At 38.5% G+C, this 23,162-nt stretch overlaps 2 protein-coding genes across 2 annotated transcripts; one reads left to right on the forward strand and one right to left on the reverse strand.

Annotated features, from left to right (window-relative positions):
- Window positions 1-876: 876 nt before the first annotated feature.
- On the reverse strand, window positions 877-5,099 carry LOC144052009 (stromelysin-2-like). The gene is made up of 5 exons (XM_077565730.1): window positions 5,040-5,099; window positions 3,856-4,097; window positions 3,412-3,560; window positions 1,156-1,284; window positions 877-1,065 (listed from the first exon to the last, which is right to left on the reverse strand). The coding sequence occupies exons 2-5, from the start codon at window positions 4,005-4,007 to the stop codon at window positions 887-889; spliced, it is 609 nt and encodes a 202-aa protein (XP_077421856.1). The 5' UTR covers window positions 4,008-4,097; window positions 5,040-5,099; the 3' UTR covers window positions 877-886.
- A 7,553-nt stretch (window positions 5,100-12,652) lies between these two features.
- mmp13b (matrix metallopeptidase 13b) lies at window positions 12,653-17,238 on the forward strand. The gene is made up of 11 exons (XM_077565949.1): window positions 12,653-12,747; window positions 12,821-12,931; window positions 13,879-14,006; window positions 14,071-14,219; window positions 14,646-14,771; window positions 14,850-15,005; window positions 15,092-15,212; window positions 16,074-16,207; window positions 16,287-16,446; window positions 16,948-17,051; window positions 17,138-17,238. Exons 1-11 carry the CDS (start codon window positions 12,655-12,657, stop codon window positions 17,236-17,238), a joined length of 1,383 nt encoding a protein of 460 aa, XP_077422075.1. The 5' UTR covers window positions 12,653-12,654.
- The last annotated feature ends 5,924 nt before the right edge of the window (window positions 17,239-23,162 follow it).

Here is a 23,162-nt window from a genome sequence, read left to right on the forward strand (position 1 = left end):
TACCCAGTTAAAGAATTTGACCAATATTTATGAGTTGTGTCAAATAGAGGAGCGGTCCATTTTTGACCCACAGTTAGGTTATTTTTGACCCAACTGCTTATAGAGTGTGGGGGAAAGCCAGAAAAGTCAGAATTCTAAGAATAAAGTCAGAATCTTCACTTTAAAGTACAAAAAAAATCCTGCCAACCTTTTTTCTCCCTTCACTGCCCTAATCCTCTTTTGTACAGATAATCTAAATCAACCTAAAAGGAACAAAATATGTAGTTGAATGTGTATGTTTTACCTCCAATAAATATCATGCATGAAGAAGAGGGTACGTCCTGTTTTGGCGATGTGCACAGCGGCATCGACGTCCTGCACCCACGCAGGAAAGCCAAAGTGGCACAGAGCTCTGGGTTTTCCTTTCACAACGGAGCCTTTCACCGTCCAAAACATTGATTCTGTCACAACATATTGGATGAAATCAATCTGAAAATGAAATTGTTTCATTTTACAGACTAGTAAAAGTGAATTACCATGAATGAGATAAGCAGTAGACCTTCGCGGTACCCAGTAGGCAGCATCGATGCGGGTTTCTATTTTAGGCATGAAGTTGGTGATTGGACCCTCTTTGATATCATACGCCTTATTGTGTTTCATCCAAAGATATCTGGACGGGAACAACGTGCTCAGTTTAACGCTCACTGTTAAAAGTAACCAAAACTATCATCAAGTCAACGCACCTGTCTTTGAAAAAGATGGTGGCATCCCCGAGTGTGGAGACGGCATCAAATGCCACATCTAAAGTACATCTGCTTTGCATGATTCGAGGGAACAGTCTTGGACCTGACACATGGATGAACACTGGTTTGAGAACCAGGGTTGATGATTTTACATGTTTATGAAATTAATAGATGAGTTTACGGTAAAGTGTGTTGATATTGGTGATGTCCTCTCTGGATAGGAGGTTGGCCCCGGAGTGATCGACCTTATAAGTGGGGTGCATTAGCGATGCAGGATTCCTTGAGTGTTTTAGCCCCAATGCGTGGCCAAATTCATGTGCAGCCGCCACTAATAAATTCAACCCTGCACAAAGAAAAACAAGAAACCGATTGTTGTGTTTTCAAATAAACGCAGCCATCGCCTTTTCTTTGAGTATTAGAAGAGAAGACAAACCAGATGTTCCTGTTGCTGCCCAGCGTTCATCATCATCAAAGTGTATTTCTCTTGCGACACCCTGTCCTGGACTGAAGGCATGAGCAAACGAGCCACCAAGTCCATCAAATGGAGATGAATCACCGTGTTCTTTATGAGAAAAGATGTACAATAAAAATACTTCATTTGGTCATTTAGGTCCCATAGTGAAGGGAAAATAACCATGGTTTGATATGTCCTCATGTAACTGTGTGCCTGGGAGAGGGCTTGGCCAGCCCGGTTTCTCACGCTCACAACTTTTTGTTAACAAATAAAAGCCGGAGCGGCACACGGTCCGGGTCGAGTCAGCTGTGGAATACGTACGATTGCCCAGCCGTGAAGCAGCTCGTTTTACCCGGACCGTCGGCTCTCCGGTCTAGTGTCAAGGTAAGCGCTGATGATGATTATATTCTGCTGCTTAGCGTTGAAGTGTGTTGATTGCTGTTTGCGGGGAATAAAAGGCACCATTATTCTAGCAAAGTGAGTTGTGTTTATTGCTGTTTGCGGGGAATAAAAGGTACAATTATTCTAGCACAGTACAGGTGTTGATTGCTGTTTGCGGGGAATAAAAGGCTCAATTATTCTAGCACAGTATATCAGTCTCTGTGTATTCATTGTTACCGCCGATCACTCACGATCCTGCATAAAAATATAAAGATGAAGTAGTGTTTTCCACAAAACACATAGTATGAAAAAACTTTAGTGGGGTTTTCTATCTTTTTCCTCTTTTCTAAAATGTGTGCTTCAAACGGGCAAATTAATCTTCCGTGACTTAGTGACGTCAAAAACACACGGAAGTGCACTCGATCCAGCCCCCTCGTGTTAGTGGCACCACCTCCGGTAAAGGTTTGTCACGCCCACTGAAATTCGAGAAGCCGGCTGCTCCTGTCTTTTTCTCCCACTGCTTGCAAATGCTCCGTGGAGAGGGGAAAAAGTGGTTGCTTCCTCCGTCCCAAGTCTTTGAGAAGACAGTGGATTCATTTTATTTTTGAAGGACGTGTACCGACATCATTTCTCAAAGGACAGATTTGTTAGTGAAAGCCTGTTCAGAGCTGGATTTGCAACACGTTTAAACATAACGGATCGGTCCCAACAGTAACATTTTTGATTTAGCCTATCCTTTCTAATACGAGATGTGCACCTTCTACCATATTACTGGTGTATTTTTAGTGCCTTAAGTGGGAGCTACATTTGTTACAAGAGGTCAGATATGATAAAGCAGACTGTGGTTGGATAATATTGTTTTGTCAAGATACAATCCGCGGTGGTTAATTTGCCGTGACTGGCAACTCGCCACCTAGATGACATGACTTTGTGATGCTAACCGGCCGCTAAGTGTTCTCGACGAGACGGCTTGCACGTTGCGATCGCGCAGTGGCCTAAATGTGCACATTTGTGTTATTCGTAACCGCTTGTAAATGTCTACAAGCATTCACGGCAAAATAACATTCGCGGGAGATTTGCCGGTTACGGCAAAATAACCATTGTCTAAACAATTAGAAACTAACGCTACAACATAGTCTCTGTCGTAACATGATGCTACTTTTTCTTATGGTAAAACGTTATGCCACTTTTCCACACATTAAAATAGTTCTCAAATGTGTAAAAGACATGTCTGTATTTTTCTTTTCTTCTACTCCCATGGCCGGTCGTTTCCATTCACAACGACCGAAATCACTGCCCCTTCGAGAGAGAAGGGTAAAAGTGACATAAAAGTGACACACCCCTAAAACAGGCTGCTTTGAACAGAGCCTTTTATGGCTGATTTAGGGACAGCAAAAATATTAGAGCCAAAGTCAATTTTGACAAATGCATGTCACACACATCTTTTACACATTTGAGACCTATTTGAGTATGTTGAATATAATATGAGACATTTAAGTTGCAAATATACTTTCTGTGATGCTGTTCATGAACGTTTTCTGACACCCCTGACTGACACTTCTGTGGCCAGGGGAGTAGTTTCATCAAATGATGACAGGAAAAATCAATGTACTGGCTTCTTGCCTGGCATGTGTCAACACTCCAAAAAATGTTATGGAAATCACTCGAGTATTTTTGACATAATGCCTAACAATCAACCACAATACCACTCCCGTCACTTTTCCGTGCCTGGCAGAGATAATAATACTCTTTTCACCCGAAGAGGCGATCACTGTTTTCGGTTTGTCTCATCTAAAGTCCAGTCAAGTGAACTAAAAAGTGTTATTTGTGCTTAAATGATGAAAGAAAACCCACCGTGGGTGACAAACTCGACCATGATGTCCGCGTTACGGGAGTGCGAGCGGAGAAATGTCCGACCGCTGGCTCTGGCCCAAACGCTGAGAGCGGACTCGAGCAGGGAATCGACGGTGCTGCGAGGCATGTCTCTGGTGTATCTGCCAATGCTGAATGAAGCGTGACAAATTCTTCAAAAACTTCAGCTTTGTCATGAATCCTCCTCTCATGCGGATTGTAAAATCCACTTTTTGGCGTTTAGAGATGGATGCTTTTTATTTCAATTGGACTCAGTCAAGCTTAATTTATATTTTAAAAAAATCCATCTCAAGTGGCTATTATTATGAGGAGCTTTCACTGTAAAGTGGCTCTTTATTACAGGACTGTCATAATATAGTGTATGAGTTTTATCAAGGCATTAACTCAATAAAATGTGAAATTATTGTCTATTTTCTCATCTCTCACCCGTACGTGATGACTTTCTTGTTCCAACGCGCCACTTGGATGCGACTGCTGTGATCTTCGGAATCTGGAACGCCGCAACGAGGCTTCCTCATGACCAGCAGAGTGTCCTTATCCAACCTTCCTGTTGCGTTGAGACCAAAGAACATCTGCATGTCTTTCAGCTTGGACGCAAACAACAGGTCATTCTGCTTCCAGCGTCCCGGAGGCTCCTCTTGGAGCTCGTAGTAGCGTTTCAGGTATTCCTAAATGTGCGTATAAGCGTAATGTCATATTGTACAGACGTTTCATTAGGTACGGCAGCTGTATAAAAGAAAAATGCATTAACATTGAGAATAATGCTTATTGGGCCAATTAAAAATGCTACTGAAGTACGTTGGTGCCTTGAGTTACGAGTTTATTCATTCCGTGACCATACTTGTTACTCAAAAGAGCCATATCTCAAATCGTCTTACCTGACTGAAATGAATGGAAATGCCAATACTCTGCCCCCCCCCCCCCCAAAAAAAAAAAAAAGTTTGGATTTTTTTTTTTTTTTCGATAGGCAAACTGCACTCTAAAAAGAGAATTGTTGAACCAATTTAAGATTACAAATTGAATTGTTGGCCAATTTAAAAAAAAATATGCTTCAATTGGCAAAACACATTTGAATTAAATGAATCCAAAGTGAATATATTAAGTTGAATTGAATATGAATATGAGTTCATAAAATTTAATATATTCACTTAAATTAAGTTAATCCAAAGGTAATCAAAGTGAATATGTTAAATTTAATGAACTCACTCATAATTAATTAAACTTAATACATTCACTTTGGATTAACTTAATTCAATCGTGTGTTAACAACTGAAGCATTTTTTTTTTAATTGGTTCAACAATTCTCTCTTTAGTGTATAGCACTCAATATTGCACTTCATAAAAACATAAACAAAATATTAATTGGAATGTAAATAATTTAACAGTTTGTGCATCATGAGTAGTAAGTAATTGCAACTCCTGTTGTGTGTGTTGGCAATAAGTGGCAGGAAGTCATGCAAAAACAAACCGAAGAAGAGTTTCACAACTACTGTAAGTGACTCATAAGATAAGATAAAGAATATGTAGGTATTTTTATATTGTCTGTTGACATGTGTTGATGCACCGCATGTGCCAAAGTATGCAAAATAATTAGAACAGTATTTACATACCTCTCCTGTGTCCCTTGTTTTGCAACATATTTGGCAAAAACAACAACAAAAACAAATGTCATTTCAGTCTAAATCCCATGTCGTCTTGTCACATGCATCTTTACTCTACTTACTGTGGCCGTTTTCAAGTCAGCGTGTGCAGTAGAGGAAGGAGAGGCGGCTCCCTGCGGCAAAGACGTGGGTGCCGTCAGGCCCGGGGCGGCTATGAATGAGAGCAAGAACCAGATGGAGAGCACCATGACGATCATTGGCGCACACAGAGATGGCACTTGTGCTTAATGAGGCTTTTAAACTCCTCCCTGACTCGACCAGCCTCAGATTGTACTTGCAACAAGGGAGGAGTTGGAGGGGCGAGAAGCCAAGAAGAGCAGAGGCATGACATTGAAACCATATCAATATCACAGTACATCATGTCGGTTACTAGCTGTCAATACAAAAACCTCTGATGTAAAAGGTCAGGGATGTAAATATGCACTTTATGACTAATTCTGACCTTAAAGAGGATGTGATTCTCAGTGTTTTACCATTTATCTGAACGAGCAATGAATACATGTTTATTACACATTTATTACATGTTTATTACATATTTATTACACTCTGTATGGTTCAATTTAACCATAACACGTGGGTCATATTGTGACAACTGTCAAAAAAATAATAATCTCGTACTTAATCTGTCCATATTCCAAAAACGTACATTTGATCCATTAAAGACTCTAAAGTTTGAGGTGATGTATGTGGTCCAGTTTCCTGTTACCAATAAGAACACAAGCAGCCATTTTAAACTGTTGAAATTATTTTTTTAATTTACAAATTTGTTCAGATTTCAGATCATTCATGACTCTAATGAGGTCAAGCGCAAGAGTAACAGTGATTGGATAAGCAGTAGTAAGTTCATTTAAACAGGTTTTGTATTTTATAAGAATTATTATTTTTTGTAATACTGTACAAAAAAAACTGTATGTATGATATAATATGATGGTGTTTAATTAGCATTAATGTGCAGACACAAATCTTCTGCAGCACAACAGCCTGGATAACTCACAGATTCAGGAGTTTCTCCCAAAATAAACTTGTCCAGCCCAGTCTCAACCTTATCTCACGAAAGAGATGAAATTGTGGGGTGATTTTTTTTTTTTCCAGGCAGAATTGGGCAGTGCCATCATAACTTGAGTCCACAATTAAGGTTGATGGGTTATTCTGGGACTTTATAGGACAGTTAACATTCCTCTGCAGGGCAACTTGAACCCTGCATTCCTTCAGGAGGAATTTCTGCCATTCTGGTTTCACGGTCAGAGCACAGAAGATGCAGTAAACTCATGTTAAGCATAAAAGTGGAATTTATTTTCACAGGCATGGTAGTTCAACGAAAATAAGACCCACAATTTCTAAATATAACATAACACATGCACGCCACAGCTGTATGAGACAAGAAGAAATCACTCACTGGTCATTTCATAAGGTACAGTAAAGACAATAATGTTACATTTGGATTGATATCACACGTAGGGCCTATTTACGTGTCCAGCGCAAATCTAGCAAAGTGCACTCTAATCGTGCACATGGGTGGAGTTTTCTTTCTTTGGTTATTTTCATAGCCTGGCGCAGTTACAAATCTCAATGTGCGCCGTTGTGGGAGTGACAACAGGAGACTTGATTCCCAGCCAATCAGTGGCTACCCTAATTCCTTTTAAATTCAGCACAGGAGAGACTCACTAGAGTCAGCACAGGTTTATAACCACCTGCAAGAAGATGTCCATCCATCCATCATCTACCGCTTATCCGGGGTCGGGTCACGGGGGCAGCAGCTTTAGCAGAGAAGCCTAGACTTCCCTCTCCCCAGCCACTTCAGCCAGCTCCTCCGACGGGATCCCAAGGCGTTCCCAGGCCAGCCGAGAGACATAGTCTCTCAAGCGTGTCCTGGGTCGTCCTCGGGGCCTCCCGCCGGGGGGACATGCCCTGAACACCTCTCCAGGGAGGCATCCAGGAGGCATCCGAACCAGATGTCCGAGCCACCTCAACTGGTTCCTCTCAACGCGGAGTAGTAGCGGCTCGACACTGAGTCCCTCCCAGATGACCGAGCTTCTCACCCTATCTCTGCGGAGGAAACTCATTTCGGCCGCTTGTTTCCGGGATCTTGTTCTTTCGGTCACGACCCACAGCTCTTGACCATAGGTGAGGGTAGGAACGTAGATCGACCGGTAAATCGAGAGCTTTGCCGAAAGATGTCCACTTGCAGATGATGTAAATAAAATTGAATGCTGCAAGGTGGAGACCGACTTCAGCCCCCGAATGTGTGTCTAGATTAAATCTATCTAAATTGTGTTACATCACCTGCGCAACAACTTAGACCTGGTTTCACCGGGTCTAAAGTCTACTTTCTGTCACTAAATTGTCAGGTGCGCCGGGGGCATGTAATAGAAAATGCCATCAATCTGCCGGACCACCGAGCAAGGTGTAGCACGGTCTGCCAAATTCCTAAACAGGATAAACTAGACTTGCCCCTGCATGAAAAGGAAGATGTGCCAGTTTTTACGCTGCGCATTTTGTTCTGATAAGTGAATTACACCTTCTCACACAAAAATCACATTTTTTGCGTCATCTTGGACATATGACTAAAATTATTATAAAATACTTACCATTATAGTCTAGTCCTGGAACGTTTCTGACATACCTCATGTTAGTTATTGTGATTGTCTTTTACAGTGTATGTGTGTGGTGCATATTTTCCTCCTCTCTTATGTAGCTATACAAGGCAAACAATACACACATGATTGTTCATTTCCCTGCTTTGAACTGGCTTTTCATGGTTTAATATTTTTTATGGCTGAGCTCATTTGCCATATCAACACTGTAATAATAGGTTCTTTTCTAGTTGAGCTATGGAAGACTGCTGTCAATTTTGGATCTCTGCTGCCCTCATGTGGTGTTTTTTTTTTTGCAATTGGTTGTTGCATTTTTGTTCTGTGTGCCATTCGGTTCCTATGAATTGAAGACACTGGACTGTAGAACTTCTTCTTATAGAAATATTCATGACGTCACATTTTCTTAGACAAGCCCTTATATGGAGTGTGATTGAGAAAATAGGCTAAATGGCTTGAATGATGATTTAAAGGAAGTCTAGCAATTTTCTCTGAACAACTATTTAACATCTACTCGATTTATCCTCTCCCACAATCTGCTGAATTATTTCCGATTTGTTTTTTAATTAAGGGAAGGAAATCCAAACCTAAACACCAACTCAAACGCAGCTAGTTTTTCAAGGAGCCAACTGCTGTCAGTCAACAGCAATTAAGTGGCAAAATGGCCGCCCCAAGATGGATAAAAACGGGTGGATTTTGCTGCTTTCTTTCCACAAATAGAATTTTAAAAAGAAGTCGTTTTTGATTGATTTCTTAACAGTGGACGCAAAATCCTAGTTTAAAGAGAGAATCTCAACTTTAACGAAACTTGTATTGAGTGTAAAAAGAAAAAGAAAAGATGATGACGATAACAGGACACCTTCATCATGTTGTGCTCACAAAACTAATAGCTGTTGAAGCATTTGGACTCAGACAGCAGACAGCATTTGTCATCAACCCCCCACCCCCCCACACTTTAAAAAAGCTTCCTAGCTCAAAACAAGTAAATATTGGAATCACAATATACAGTAGAACTTCACCAAAGCCAAAATCAATTTGACATGAATCTCCTGTGCAAACTGGCTATACAGTAATGTTAGAGACCTGTAAGTAAACATCTTACAGGCAGCATGAAGAGCATCTGTTCTTCATGCATCTACAATATTTTTCTTATCTGACACATCAGGGCAGTAGTGATACATTTCCTCCCGCAAGCATGAGCACACAACATGCTTGGGTGTTTTCAGGAGTTGAGGACAGCGAGGGGTTAAGTGAAGGACATATGGGAAGCAGCGTTTCATATGTAGAGCAGCGCTGTAGTCGTCACCACTGTCGAAAAAGCTGAGGCTAAGCGGAAATTTGAGGCGCTCGGCACATTTTGGCCACGGGGATGGAGAAAATAAAAAATTCCAAAATATGCAGACGAGAAGTGACACAGGATAGAAAAAAAATAGAACTCGTGCTTTACAGACCTCAGCAACCAGTACGAAGTGTACAAATAAACTTGGAACAATACTGTACTATGTTTTTTGCGTTGTCATTGTTTCGTCATTTGAGGACATATGGACAAAATTATATATCATCAAAACATTGATTATTGCCCTCATTTTAATTGAACTTGGAACAGCAATGTGTGTTTTTACCATGCTGACTTTTAGCCGTTTGACCTGTAAAATGCTATCATGCCAAAGAAGTTACGTTAGATCACGTTTTCATGTTTTACGAAGTGCTTTTGCGGTGAGGTACCAAAAACCTTGTTTTGTGGGGATAGTTTCAATTCAAGAGCACATATTGACAAATTGGCTACATAACTGGAAAGCACTCATCTAGACCTTTAATATGAGGTATGAGTTGATATGGTTTTACATTTTTTGAATGAACTTTGACCTTAGGTGTCCGTCAATTTTGAATATTAAATATGTTTTTTTAAGATGTTTTGTGGTCATAAATGACCTTACTACAAAAAGAAAAACATTATATTGCTTGATAGGCGCAGTTAATAATGTAGCGGTTATGCATGGAGGACCAAAACTTTATTTATTTTGAATTTTGGCGGTTTTGGTCCATACTGCCAGGACTAAATGTTATTCAAATGAAGGGGTGGTCCTAAGCGTGTCTTGGGTTGGACTCAGTCGTTACAAACTGCCTTTCATTTGTCGGGTGAGCGGGTCAGCGAACAAGGAAGTCTCGCCGATTTGAATGGAGAGCTCCAGCAATGGACGACTATTTGTCACATCGACTTGGTGTCGAGCAACTCAGGTCGCAAGTTGTGGTGACAGTGGACAAGATAGTCGTCCATTGCTGGAGTTCTCCAATGCAAGCCGGCGAGACTTCCTTGTTCGCCGACCGGCTCACTTGACCATTGAAAGGCAGTTTGCAACAGCGGAGTACAAACTAAGACACGCTAAGGACCGCCCCCTCATTTAAATAACATTTCGTCCTGGCAGTATGGACCAAAACTGCCAAAATTCTAAATAAATAAATGACTAAATAAATAAATAAATGACTAAAAGTGAAAATAAAAACGGATATAAAATAATATAATTCAAAAATTTAATACAAATGTATATGTATATATATATATATATATTATTTGTATTTTTATTATTATTATTTTTTCCATTTTTATTTATTTTTGGGGGATTTAATTTTCCAATTATATATTTTTATATCCGTTTTTATTTTTCACTTTTAGTCATTTATTTATTGATTAAGTAATTTATTTATTTAGAATTTTAGCAGTTTTGGTCCTCCTATAGTTATGACCCTCAGGTCTCCAATTGTTAGTGAATGTGCAATAATACAGTGTGGGGCACGAATGTCATCCAGACTTGCAGAAAAGAGGTCACAAATGCGCACGTACACATGCACAACATGCGTGTGTTTGTCAGGGTCCATTTTAAGATACCATCCAAATTCCCCCTGACGGCCCAACTTCCCCTCAATGAGTCACTCGGTCCACCCCGTACCGTCAAGCAGAAATGTTGCTCCAAAACATGAAACCAAAGTGTGGATATGATACAAAATCTGTTTACTATGTGATATCACTGAGAAGATGCAGATGAGATTATCCTGTGTAAAATGATATTTCTAGTCAAAATTCTAGTCCGCATTCAATCCAGATTAAGTTTGATTCACTTGTACATACACTAGTACCTTGACTTGATTTTTTCACATTTAGTAGCTTCTCTATCGTGTCATGGAAAGAAGTAATCTGGCTCATATCTTAACAAACTCATAAATTGGGCCACTCGTTATTAATTTTTGCATATTCGTTAAAAATGGTTGCCTGTGAAAGTGGGGAACATGCCTCTCTGGTTATGCTCAAGTCATGTCGCAATCAAAACACTTGGACTTCGCTATATCGTCATTCATCGCACCGTAGAATAATCATTAACAAAACTATAAACCTTTAACCATTTAATAAAAACACATTACAACCTGTAAAAAAAAAAGTATAATATGTAACAGGAGTCCGCTATAGTGCATTTTACACAGTTATTAAGTGCAATCTCATAAAGTGCAACTGCTCTCCCGGTCCATTAATAGTGTGGCAACATAAATCTCAGCATATGCATATGTAATGTCACATTACATTTTCATCTACAAGGTAGCCTTAGTTGACGAGTGAACCTGATAGCCGTGTATTGTCACAGAATGGGTTCAGGCCCCATCAGGCCTGAAGTACACAAGTAAAGAAAGAGCCCTGTGTACACTGAGATTAGTTCAAGAGCCTAAATGTCTGCCCTGTGATTGCCCCAATGAGGTCTACCACACTTCTAGTCCACAGTCATCTGGGATAGGCGCCAAACCCGCAATGATGCTGAACTATATTGGTCAGGCGTGTGTATCCATGAGGGGGGCCATGGACTAGTGAGCATCACAGACACTATCCAGGAGGACACAACGGGCCTCCAAGAAGGGACGACCTGCTAGTGAATGCCTCCGGCAATGAGGCAACAGAAGCCCGGTAAGGAGAAGGAGCCAGATGGACGGTCACGGAAGGACATATGTACCAATGACAAATTGAAGAAGCTCACGTTCTGTGCAGGTTTATTGTACCTTCTAATGGATGAGTTGTTCTGCTAGTCACTATACATCACTGGCATAGACAGAAAAACAAAGATATGTTTGGAATGAATAAATAATAATATTCATACAAATTTAGAGAAACTGCAAATTTCTCCACAACACCATGATGATCGATATACTATCCAGGAGGACACAACGGGCCTCCAAGAAGGGACGACCTGCTAGTGAATGCCCCCGGCAATGAGGCAACAGAAGCCCGGTAAGGAGAAGGAGCCAGATGGACGGTCACGGAAGGACATGTGTACCACTGACAAATTGAAGAAGCTCACGTTCTGTGCAGGTTTATTGTACCTTCTAATGGATGAGTTGTTCTGCTAGTCACTATACATCATTGGCATAGACAGAAAAAACAAAGATATGTTTGTAATGAATAAATGATAATGTTCATACAAATTTATAGGAATTGCAAATTTCTGCACAACACCATGATGATCGATCAGCACCCTTGTTGAGAATCACTATATGTGTATGTGGTAATGAAAGTGATCATACACACATATGACTTTTTCCAACGTCACTTCTGGCTCAACTGCAGCTGTCTGATTGACAAATAAATTAATCACCTAATCATTCCCATCAGTCCGTTTTTTTATTGTTAACTAAGCAAGACAGATCAGTTTTTTTGTGATGCGACCACATATCCCCCATGTCCCACCATTCAAATGCAACCTCAGCACGTTTTTGCCACACGGACATTTGCCAAGTGTGTTTGGGTTCACTTATTGAGTCAGTTGAGAAGCAGGCGCTCAGACAAACACGAGCACGTTTGTCGTCACTTAGGAGGAAGTGGCTAGGTGCTTTTACATGAATCACTTGGGTCCTTTAAGGGGAAAAAAGAGGAGGTAAAGCCTTATAAATACCCCTTACGGAGACACTGCGGCAATGACTGCTAGACAGCCACCATGTTGTTTTGGCTTCTGCTGCCACTGGCTGCTCACTCCTCCCTGGCTGGGCCTTTGCTCGCCAAGGAAAAAGACAACCGGCTGCTAGCAGAGGTAAGAAATGAGTCTGTATAAAATGCCTATTGTCAATATATACATGCATACATGACCTCTTTGTCATACGCAGAAGTACCTACGCCGCTTTTATGACCTTCCGGTTGGTCTGCAAAGCCAGAAGAGGACAGCGGGAGACTTTAAGTCCAAACTTGAGGAAATGCAGAGGTTCTTCAAACTTGAGGTGAGCAACTGAGTCCATATCACCTTCCAGCCCAGATTGGTTGAAATTTTCCACTGCACTTCATATTCATTGCAGAGTGGACAATTCTGGCTAATCTTAGCTTTTACTGAGCATGTTGTGGACCTTCAGATTTACTTAAGTTTTTTAATAAATCTATTTCTAGTTGCTGAAATATCCTGGGTGTCATTTCATATTTCAATATGGCAAAGTGGGCATTTTAAGTTTGACAAAACAGCAATACATGTAATCTTACAAAAGTTTCAAATCAAGTGTAAATATTTATTCTGCAACATTCCAGTGTTTCGGCCTCCATTGAAGAAATACAAAATGGTGGTTGTAATGTTGCTGAAGATTTCAAAGTGTTTGTTAAAGGGGAAGTTATCATAATTACAGGGTGCACTGCAGTTTTAGGGACATGCAAAATGTTCTATGAAAATAGAATATATTATAAACAAATGACTCGGGGGGGTTCGAAAAACAAAAAGCATGTAAAAAAAATTTTTTGTTGTTTAACCATTTATTATAATTTATTATTTATTATTGACAGAACAGTGTGTGGGACATGCCAAGATCATGTACATCCAATGAATTTGGACGTATGTGATTTTTTGCTGAATACGTTGTAAGAACCTTAACATTGAAATAAGGCCTAAAATAAGTTTCTTTTTTCTTCTACATTTTCATTCTTGGTATTGACTGAACTAGTTGAACTAAAACACAATTAATATAGTTGATTCATTTGTTCCATAAAATCTTACTGGCTGCAATGTTAACATTTTTCATTGTCATGTAAGAAGTATACAACTATGTATTAAAATTTGAATAAAGTAACTCACTACAGTAACTATTTAAAGTAACTACTCATACTTTGAAGCAAGAAGGACTATAGAAAATGGGCAAGTGGCTGTATTGTAGCCATGTTTTATGTCTTTTTGCCTCCTGTATAGGTGACAGGCAATCTGGATGACAACACCTTAGACTTGATGACTAAGGCAAGATGTGGCGTCCCGGATGTTGGCGAATACAACCACTTCCCTCGACACCTGAAATGGAAGAATAACATTGTGACTTTCAGGTACGCTTCTGGAGTTTATAAAAAAAAAAAATTGGATCTGTCATTCATTTTGTGTTGGTTTCAGGATTTTAAATTACACTCCGGATTTGAGGAAGTCCGATGTGGACCGAGGCATCCGCACAGCGCTCAATGTGTGGTCGGATGTGACACCGCTGACCTTTAAGAAGTTGTATTACGGCACTGCTGACATTATGATCAGCTTTGGGAGAAAAGGTACACACCCAAAAATGTTGTATTAATCCTAAGATTTTGCATTTCATCAAAACACATTGAATAGCGAAACAGAGAATCACAGGTTTTTAAGTATTTTCGATAATTGAATGGCGGCAATGGTCTCAAAAAGCTTAAAAAGGTTTTACGTTAACGTGTGCATAACCTACGCGCCTGTTGGTACTGATGTGGGTAAACAAGTTGCAGCGTGTTATTAAGTCAGTATGACAAAAATCAGTCTCATGAAGGAGCTACGAGGGAAGACGTTATGTCATGCTAATTGCTAAGCTAGCCTAAAACTGACACATTATCATTTAAGACAAGAAACAAGTGTTGGGTGATCGAGTACACTTTTCACAGAAGTCTGGCCGGATCACCGTTAAAGCCGATGTTGGCGATTGTAACAGAATATGCACTTGTGCCATACAGAACATGGCGACCACAACCCTTTTGACGGGCCGAACGGGCTGCTGGCTCACGCTTACCCGCCGGGCCGAGGCATCGGAGGAGACACTCACTTTGACGAGGACGAGCAATGGAGCAAAGATTCATCAGGTCATTAACTGAATTTGAAGTCGATGTGACATTCCATGAAAGACAAAGATGACTAACGTATGAACGTTCTCCTCACAGCATACAACCTATTCATCGTGGCTGCACATGAATTGGGCCACGCCCTCGGTATGGGCCACTCCACTGACTCGGGTGCCCTCATGTTCCCTGTCTACTCATACGCTACGGGTTACCCGCTCGCTGAGGATGACGTTAAAGGCATCCAGGCACTCTATGGTGATGACCACATCATCAATCACACATGACAAACCCAGGGTTGGTTGGTTTGTCTTTTTAAAACTTTTATTTCTCTCAAAATGCAGGCCCCAACCCAGACCACAAGAAAGTCAAGCCAAAACCGGACGCCCCCCAAAAATGTGACCCATCTTTGAGTTTTGATGCTGCTACAGAACTCCGAGGAGAAACTATCATCTTCAAAGACAAGTAAATCCACACTGCATATATGCGGGGGATTATAATAATAATTATATATATATATATATATATATATATATATATATATATATATATATATATATATATATATATATATATATATTAAATTCAATATAGAGAAGTAGTACTAGTTAAAATGTTATCATAAATTCAATACAATATACGAAATTACATTTTGAAATATATATGCACAAAATATTGGTGATAATAAATTAATGAATAGCAACTAAAAAATAAATACAATCAAAATATTATTAATATTGTATATTTAGAATAAATATATTCTATAATATATACATTAAAAGCAATGCAAAGTAAAAATACATACAAAAAAATATAAGAACATGCAGTTTTACATTTTTATTAACAATTGACAATATACGAAATTACATTTTGAAATATATATGCACAAAATATTGGTGATAATAAATTAATGAATAGCAACTAAAAAATAAATAAAATCAAAATATTATTAATATTGTATATTTAGAATAAATATATTATATAATATATACATTAAAAGCAATGCAGAGTAAAAAATACATACAAATAAAAATATAAGAACATACAATTTTACATTTTTATTGACAATTGACAATATACGAAATTACATTTTGAAATATTTATGCACAAAATATTGGTGATAATAAATTAATGAATAGCAACTACAAAATAAATAAAATGTAAATATTATTAATAATGAATATTTAGAATAAATGTACTTTATAATATATACATTAAAGGCAATGCAAAGTAAAAATACATACAAATAAAAATATAAGAACATGCAATTTTACATTTTTATTGACAATTTTCAAATTTTTTCAATTGACAAATTTCATGTTGCAGATTCTACTGGCGCCTCCACCCTCAGATGCCCGAACCCGAGCTAACACTGATCAAGTCCACATGGCCGTCCATCCCCAACAAGGTGGATGCAGCCTATGAGAACCCAGAGAAGGACCAGGTCATCATTTTTAGCGGTGGGTTAACATTTTTAATGTGTTATGATTTTTAAAAATGTATACATTTGAAGGAAAATCTTGCCGGTGTGTTTGGCAGGTATCCGTATGTGGGCTCTGAATGGATACAACCTTGTTGACGGTTATCCAAAGTACATACATAAGCTGGGACTTCCCAAGAGTGTGAGGAAACTGGATGCGGCTGTTTACATCAAAGACACAGGAAAAACTCTCCTCTTTCATGATGAGGAGTATTGGAGGTAATGTATGGGATATTTACTATATATTACTTAGAAGTATAATGAAGCATGTCAGGCATTCATTTTAATGAAAATGTTTGAAAATGTGCCCCTTTGAATAAATACTATTACATATAAATATTCCCTTTTACACATTTGGGAAATCTCTCTATATTCATTTGCTACTCTGTATTAAATATAAACATTCGAATGTAAACGGTTTGGGAAATTGTGCTTGAAAAAATCACTTCCTGTATTAGATACAACTATTTAAATGGAAACCATTTGACAAACCCTACCAATTTCAAGGGATACTCTGAATTCTTTTTTCTTTTTTTTTAAAATCAGCAGCCATTTTGTATTTTGTTCAAATAGATTATTGATATTTTAAAAAAACAACAACATTGTTCTCAGTGTCATTTTCTCTATTGTAAAACTCATGTATCTCATCTGTGTGAGACACTCCTCAATTTTTTTCCCCCTTGTGAGCTTCTATTTTTTATCTTATTTTTTGACTCCCAGTTACGATGAAGCAAAAGGCACCATGGATAGTGGCTACCCGCGATCCATAGAGAAAGATTTTCCCGGAATGGGCGACGAAGTTGATGCTGCAGTTTATCACTACGGTAACAATTACATTTTGTCTAAATCTCAATCTCAAGTGAACTTTATAAGTTAAGTGTTTTTGTTTTGTTTATTGTATTCTTTTCAGGATTCTTGTATTTCTTCCACGATCACACGCAGTATGAATACAGTTACACGGCAAGGAAGGTCATACGTATCCTGAGAACCAACTTTATTCTTGGCTGTTGAGGTTGCAGACATGTCTTTAAAATACATATATAATAAAATGGACATCCATAAGAATGACATAGTAGCCAAATGAAAATGTTTATTTACAACCGTGCTGGACACAGATTGCCTACCTAGAGAATTCCCATCCTTTGTGACTAGTGATACTATTTTTATTTATTCTTTTGTTTTATTGTTTGTTCTATTTTACTGCACGTTTGCCTGTCTAGCTTAGTATTTGTAGATACTGTAGATGATAATGTGATACAAAAAGAAGGGATTGATAACTTTAAATAACCCCCAATTTCTAGTACTGTACTTGTCATTTGATTTTAGTGTTATTTATTTTCAAATGTCAAATAAAATTGTTCAATGAAATTTGAACATTACCAAATTTTTCTGATGTTCTACTTTTTGGTATTTTTGACATAGTTATTGCATAAGAATAATAAGTTATAGAATCTGCAAGTATCAACAGAAAAACAATTATTTGTTGGACTTATTTGTTGGACTTATATTGTTTAGACCTTCAACAAAGCAAACTCACATAAAAAAATAGCTTATATTTAATTGACAATATATGAATGATCATATCTGGAATTATATAGAGTAAATGGATAATGTTTGATTGAAACTCTAATTTGTGTAAGTCCAACCTTTTACACTAGAGGGGGCCAGTGTCCATATTTTGACAGTATGAAGATACCTTGTATTACTGTAATGTAAAGTTGGTTCCATTTAGCACGCAATTACACAGTGTCGATTCTTATTTCATTTTATTTCATTTTATTCACAACATAGTACTATTCCTTCTATAAGTCTTTGTTTAATTTTTTTTTTTTGGACAAATCATTGTAAAAACAGATATTAATACCCTGGCAATGTTGAGTATCTTAAAAGTTAATGTGAATTCGACTGGATATTAATTAATTAAGATATTCAGCATTTTCATTGATTTTACATTTCAAAGGTGATATGATGCAATTTTGAGGAAGAACTATATGTTTTCTACTATTATAAAAGGGGGAGAAGTGGGTTTATTAGATTAGTGGTAGACACTTGTTCACAAACAGATATTAAATAACAAACTGCTGAGCCCACCTGAACTCCATTGCTAACCAAAACAGCAGCATCTATCAATGCATTCTTACTACATGTTCCAGACAAATCTACCAGACCAAATCAAATCTTATAAAAGGGTTTCATGCATACAAGTCACATCCTGTAGCAAAAAGGATTTGGGATAGCAGTCCAGTTTTTAGTGGGCAGGTCGGTTCGAGCGTCATAATCCAAAGGTCAATCATGTGAATGTAATTACAGTGAAGTGAAGCGGCTTCGTTTGCTCATTTCCCAAATTTATGACTGATTCATCAACTCGCTAATCCCATGTGTGTTAATCTCTTTGCGAAGCAAAACTCTCATCATCAAATTGTCAATTTGTCTTTCAAATATAACAAAATGACGTTTCTTGCTTGAGGGAAACACTGGACAAAAGTTACTGTATCCAGACACAAATCTTAATCAATGTTGAGTTGGAGAGAAGTGGGGCACTTGCTGGACTGGCAGTCACACATGAATTCATACATGCTGTTTTTGCTATCCAACAGCACGTGTACATGGCTAGCTCGTACCACCACGTCACACTATGGAACTTTGGATCGAGGATGGCTTAAGACATTTGAAGGGGAAAAAGCTATAAAAAAGTGAGTGAACAAGCAAGTATCCTTGGAGGAAATCCTTCGCATGTTCCCGCCTAGCGACGGCGGATGGAAACCAGATGGTGGACAGAAAATGGCAAATGAATCATAACAATGACTCCACTTGGAAACTCCCCCTGAGGTCAGCAGGATGAGAGGTGATGATGCAAACACTCCCCACAAAATCAAAACAGACGTGACTTTCTCTACGTTGCCTTGACTCGGTTGTGGCTTGTGTGGATTTCTTCGTTAGAGAATGTTGCGCCATCACTTAAAAGGCTGGTGAGGCTTTGGTAAGGATTAGTTTTAGAAATGTCACATATGATTGTATTAAGTAAAATGGGGGTGCCACAAGGGTCAATTTTAGGCTCCATATTATTCTCCATTTATATAAATCATTTAGATAGGGCAAACAAGTTCATCTTCACACAGATGTGAAGATGAACTTGTTTGCCCTGTTTTCCATGTTTCCCTCCTGCAGCGCAGCTGAATCTAATGATCAGCTAATCGGCAAGCTTTGCAGAAGCCTAATAACGATCCTGATCATGAACCAGGTGTGTTAGGGGAGAGAAACATGGAAAACAGGCTGGATTGTGGCTCTCGAGGACCGAACTTGGCCACCCCTGTACTAGTCTATGCACTGTATCACTTAAAACAGAGGTGGGCAATCTCGGTCCTCGAGGGCCGGAGTCCTGCAGGTTTTTGAGGTTTCTCACTTCCAACACAAGCTGATTCCAATCAACAGGATCGTTATCAGGTTTATTTAGAGCTTGCTGATGAGCTGATCATATATCAGCTGTGTTGGAGAAGGGCAACATGCAAAACCTGCAGGACTCCGGCCCTCGATGCCCACCTCTGACTTAAAAGGCTGGTGAGGCTTTGGTCAGGATTAGTTTTAGAAATGTCACATATGATTGTACTAAGTAAAATGGGGGTGCCACAAGGGTCAATTTCAGGCCCCATATTATTCTCCATTCATATAAATCATTTAGATAGGGCAAACAAGTTCATCTTCACACAGATGAGATCATCTGTGTGAAGATGAACTTGTTTGCCCTGTTTTCCTTGTTTCCCTCCTGCAGCGCAGCTGAATCTAATGATCAGCTAATCGGCAAGCTTTGCAGAAGCCTAATAACGATCCTGATCATGAACCAGGTGTGTTAGGGGAGAGAAACATGGAAAACAGGCTGGATTGTGGCTCTCGAGGACCGAACTTGGCCACCCCTGTACTAGCCTATGCACTGTATCACTTAAAAGGCTGGTGAGGCTTTGGTCAGGATTAGTTTTAGAAAAGTCGCATATGATTGTATTAAGTAAAATAGGGGTGCCACAAGGGTCAATTTTAGGCCCCATATTATTCTCCATTTATATAAATCATTTAGATAGGGCAAACAAGTTCGTCTTCACACAGACTATGGTGACCTAATAAGCATGCTCCTTGTTTATAGATGTGGCCTACCACTCAGCTCTGCGCTTCATTGGGTTTATTTCCTAAATAAAATATTAATTATCTATAATTAAAATAATTGCCAGTTGATAGTTGAAATGTTGCAATGAGTCTCGCCTTGGTAAAGTTCAACCTTATACAATTTAATATTTCCCCGGAACTTCTATTTCCCTCCTTCCTTGGGACTCCTGACAATACAACTGTGTTTAATCTCACTAATCTCAATTGTGAGTGTCGTCAAAGTGACTGGCCAGATCACATACTTTCGTTAGAATAGATAAGAAGCATGCCCCGGACAAGGTTTACAATTCTCGCGAAAGACCTAAATGACTTGAGCTGTGAAGAAGTTAGCATTGTTATCGGAGGTGTGACCTTGTTGCACTTCAACTGAATCCGATTGGATGCTGGGTGCGGCCTATGTTAGATTGATCCAAAATACTTTCTCAAAGAGCTCATTTGAAAACAAGTAGTCATTTAAGAAGACATCATGAAAATGAAAACGTGATTCTGCATATTATTTGTTGTTTTGCCTCAACATGCAAAGTCATGTCTGTTCCCCCTCCGGCGACGCTTCGAGATTACATCGCACACTGCAGGAAACTATAAAAAGTAATAACAGTCTATGATGTTTTCATGTTGTTAACGCCCAGTGAACATCTTTTGGTTTCTCATTAAACACACCCAAAAAGGCAAAAACAATTCCGACTTCTCCACTTGACTTAACATGCAGACAGCCTACACAAATGTCAGCTTTCAAAACAAGAAAACAAACAAAGTGGATTCTACAGTATCGATATATTTTAATGTACAGGAATTTATTGCTTGCACCACTATTTTGGTACATTAGAAAGACTTGTGTCAGGTGACCCTGTTTCTAATTTCTCAGCAGGAGGTCACATGACCTCAAACATTCTCTGCAGACATCAGTATTTACCTAACAGATATAATGAAGTACTACACTTTTTTTGTATATTTGTAATATTTTAATGCAAACCCAGTGAATGGTTAAGTGATTTCAGAAGGATAAAAAAACAAAACGCTTTTTAACCTTTAGTCATTGTATTCAGAGGCATCCTGGCTCGGAGAACAAACAACAAGTCTATCATTGTGCTGTGCAAGATGAGGCGGGCTTTTGTTTGTCCGACAAGCAAAAACGTCAGAGCCGAGCTGCAACGCGCTGACACGGTTCATCTCTCGTCACCACCGTACCCGTGAGCCAGCATGCACTTTGATCAGTACCGTGACAAACATGCTGTACTTACCAAAGTCCATATTTATAAGATGAAAGGGCTTGTTGTTTACATGTTGAACGACAGAGCTAAGGAAAATATATACCTCAGCATTCTTAAAAACGCTACCTTGAAACCGTTTTCTGTACAAATTCAATACTGTTTTGAAGAGGCAATCAAACAACTTGAGGGTGCGGCTATGCCAGTGTTTGAATTCTGCCTACCAACACATCGGAAGCTCAAATATGTGACCGAAACAAAAGCGAAATACTTCTGAAATCAAGATTTCAGAGTTGCACCATGTAAAACTTTGTCTGCCTCTCACTATTTACAGTCCTCTTACTTTGTTAATATGAGGTATGAGGAGCATGGGCAAAAAAAAAGGGTGTCCCACAAGGGTCAAATTTGGGCCCCATTTTATTCTCCATCCATATAAATAATTTAGGTAGAGATTTATTTACGCAGATGATTCTATTCTGCACACATCTGCTTTGGACCATGGTGACCTAACTTACTGTATATGCATGCTTCTTCATCTTTGTTTAAAAAAAAAACGAGGTGGGGCCTACCACTGAGCCCTATACTTTATTACAGATTCGCCAACTAGAAGAAGCCACTACTGTAGTATTTTAGGGTTAAAACGAAGGCAGTACTGGACTGTTAGAGTCATCCATTACTGCCATGGCTTATGGATTATTACTGGAGCTTAGTAGGGGACCTTCATAGGTATTAACAATTGAAAAGCAGTATAGTGGGGGAACGCTGTAGGCAAATATTTCAATAACAAACCACAAAACGGTCATGGGTTCACTGTATATTTGTTTTAATAGTTATAAAAATACAAATAAAATTAAATAAAAGGTAAAACCAATAACATCTTTCCAAAAGAAACCTTACAAAAAAGTTAAATAATAATAATAATAATAATAATAATAATAATAATAATAATATATTATAAAAATTGAAAATTAAATAAAAAAGGTAAAATCAAAAACATCCTTCCAAAAGAAACCTTACAAAAAAGTTAAATAATAATAATAATATATTATAAAAATAAAAAAAATAATTAAAAAAGGTAAAAACAAAAACATCCTTCCAAAAGAAACTTTACAAAAAAGTAAAATAATAATAATAATAATATATTATTTAAAAAAATAAAAAAAAGGTAAAACCAATAACATCCATCCAAAATAAACCTTACCAAAAGTAAAAAATAAATGTAAATAAAAAACAAAACAGCCAGTCAATTCTACATCTCAAATACATCTCACCGTGCCACCGATGGCCATTTCATTCACTTTAGCCACCTTTCTCCACACTGCTTTGGAACAGCATGGTCAAATTGTTTATCACCAAAAGAAAGATTCATTATCATAGTCCTCGTTCAGGTGGAGTTCAAAGTGGGAAGATAAAGTTTCTTGTTGTTAAAAATCATCTACAGCAAGAAAAGAAAGTCTTGTCCAGTCTTGTTCAGCGAACTCTTGTCGGTCTGGCTGTGATTATACAACAGGACGATGTCATATCAGCCCGTTGATCTGGTGGAAAAGTCACTGCAGATTTGTCATGACCCAT

The sequence above is a fragment of the Vanacampus margaritifer genome, chromosome 5, assembly GCF_051991255.1.
Source record: "Vanacampus margaritifer isolate UIUO_Vmar chromosome 5, RoL_Vmar_1.0, whole genome shotgun sequence".
Classification (NCBI taxonomy): domain Eukaryota; kingdom Metazoa; phylum Chordata; class Actinopteri; order Syngnathiformes; family Syngnathidae; genus Vanacampus; species Vanacampus margaritifer.

Coding starts and splice junctions, on each gene's coding strand:
- LOC144052009 (XM_077565730.1), bottom strand. CDS start 4,007: ATGCAGATGTTCTTTGGTCTCAACGCAACAGGAAGGTTGGATAAGGAC. Junction 1,285..3,411: donor GGTCGAGTTTGTCACCCACG/GTGGGTTTTCTT, acceptor TTTCTCATAAAG/AACACGGTGATTCATCTCCA. Junction 1,066..1,155: donor GGCAGCAACAGGAACATCTG/GTTTGTCTTCTC, acceptor TTCTTTGTGCAG/GGTTGAATTTATTAGTGGCG.
- mmp13b (XM_077565949.1), top strand. CDS start 12,655: ATGTTGTTTTGGCTTCTGCTGCCACTGGCTGCTCACTCCTCCCTGGCT. Junction 14,007..14,070: donor AATAACATTGTGACTTTCAG/GTACGCTTCTGG, acceptor TGTTGGTTTCAG/GATTTTAAATTACACTCCGG. Junction 16,208..16,286: donor CCAGGTCATCATTTTTAGCG/GTGGGTTAACAT, acceptor TGTGTTTGGCAG/GTATCCGTATGTGGGCTCTG.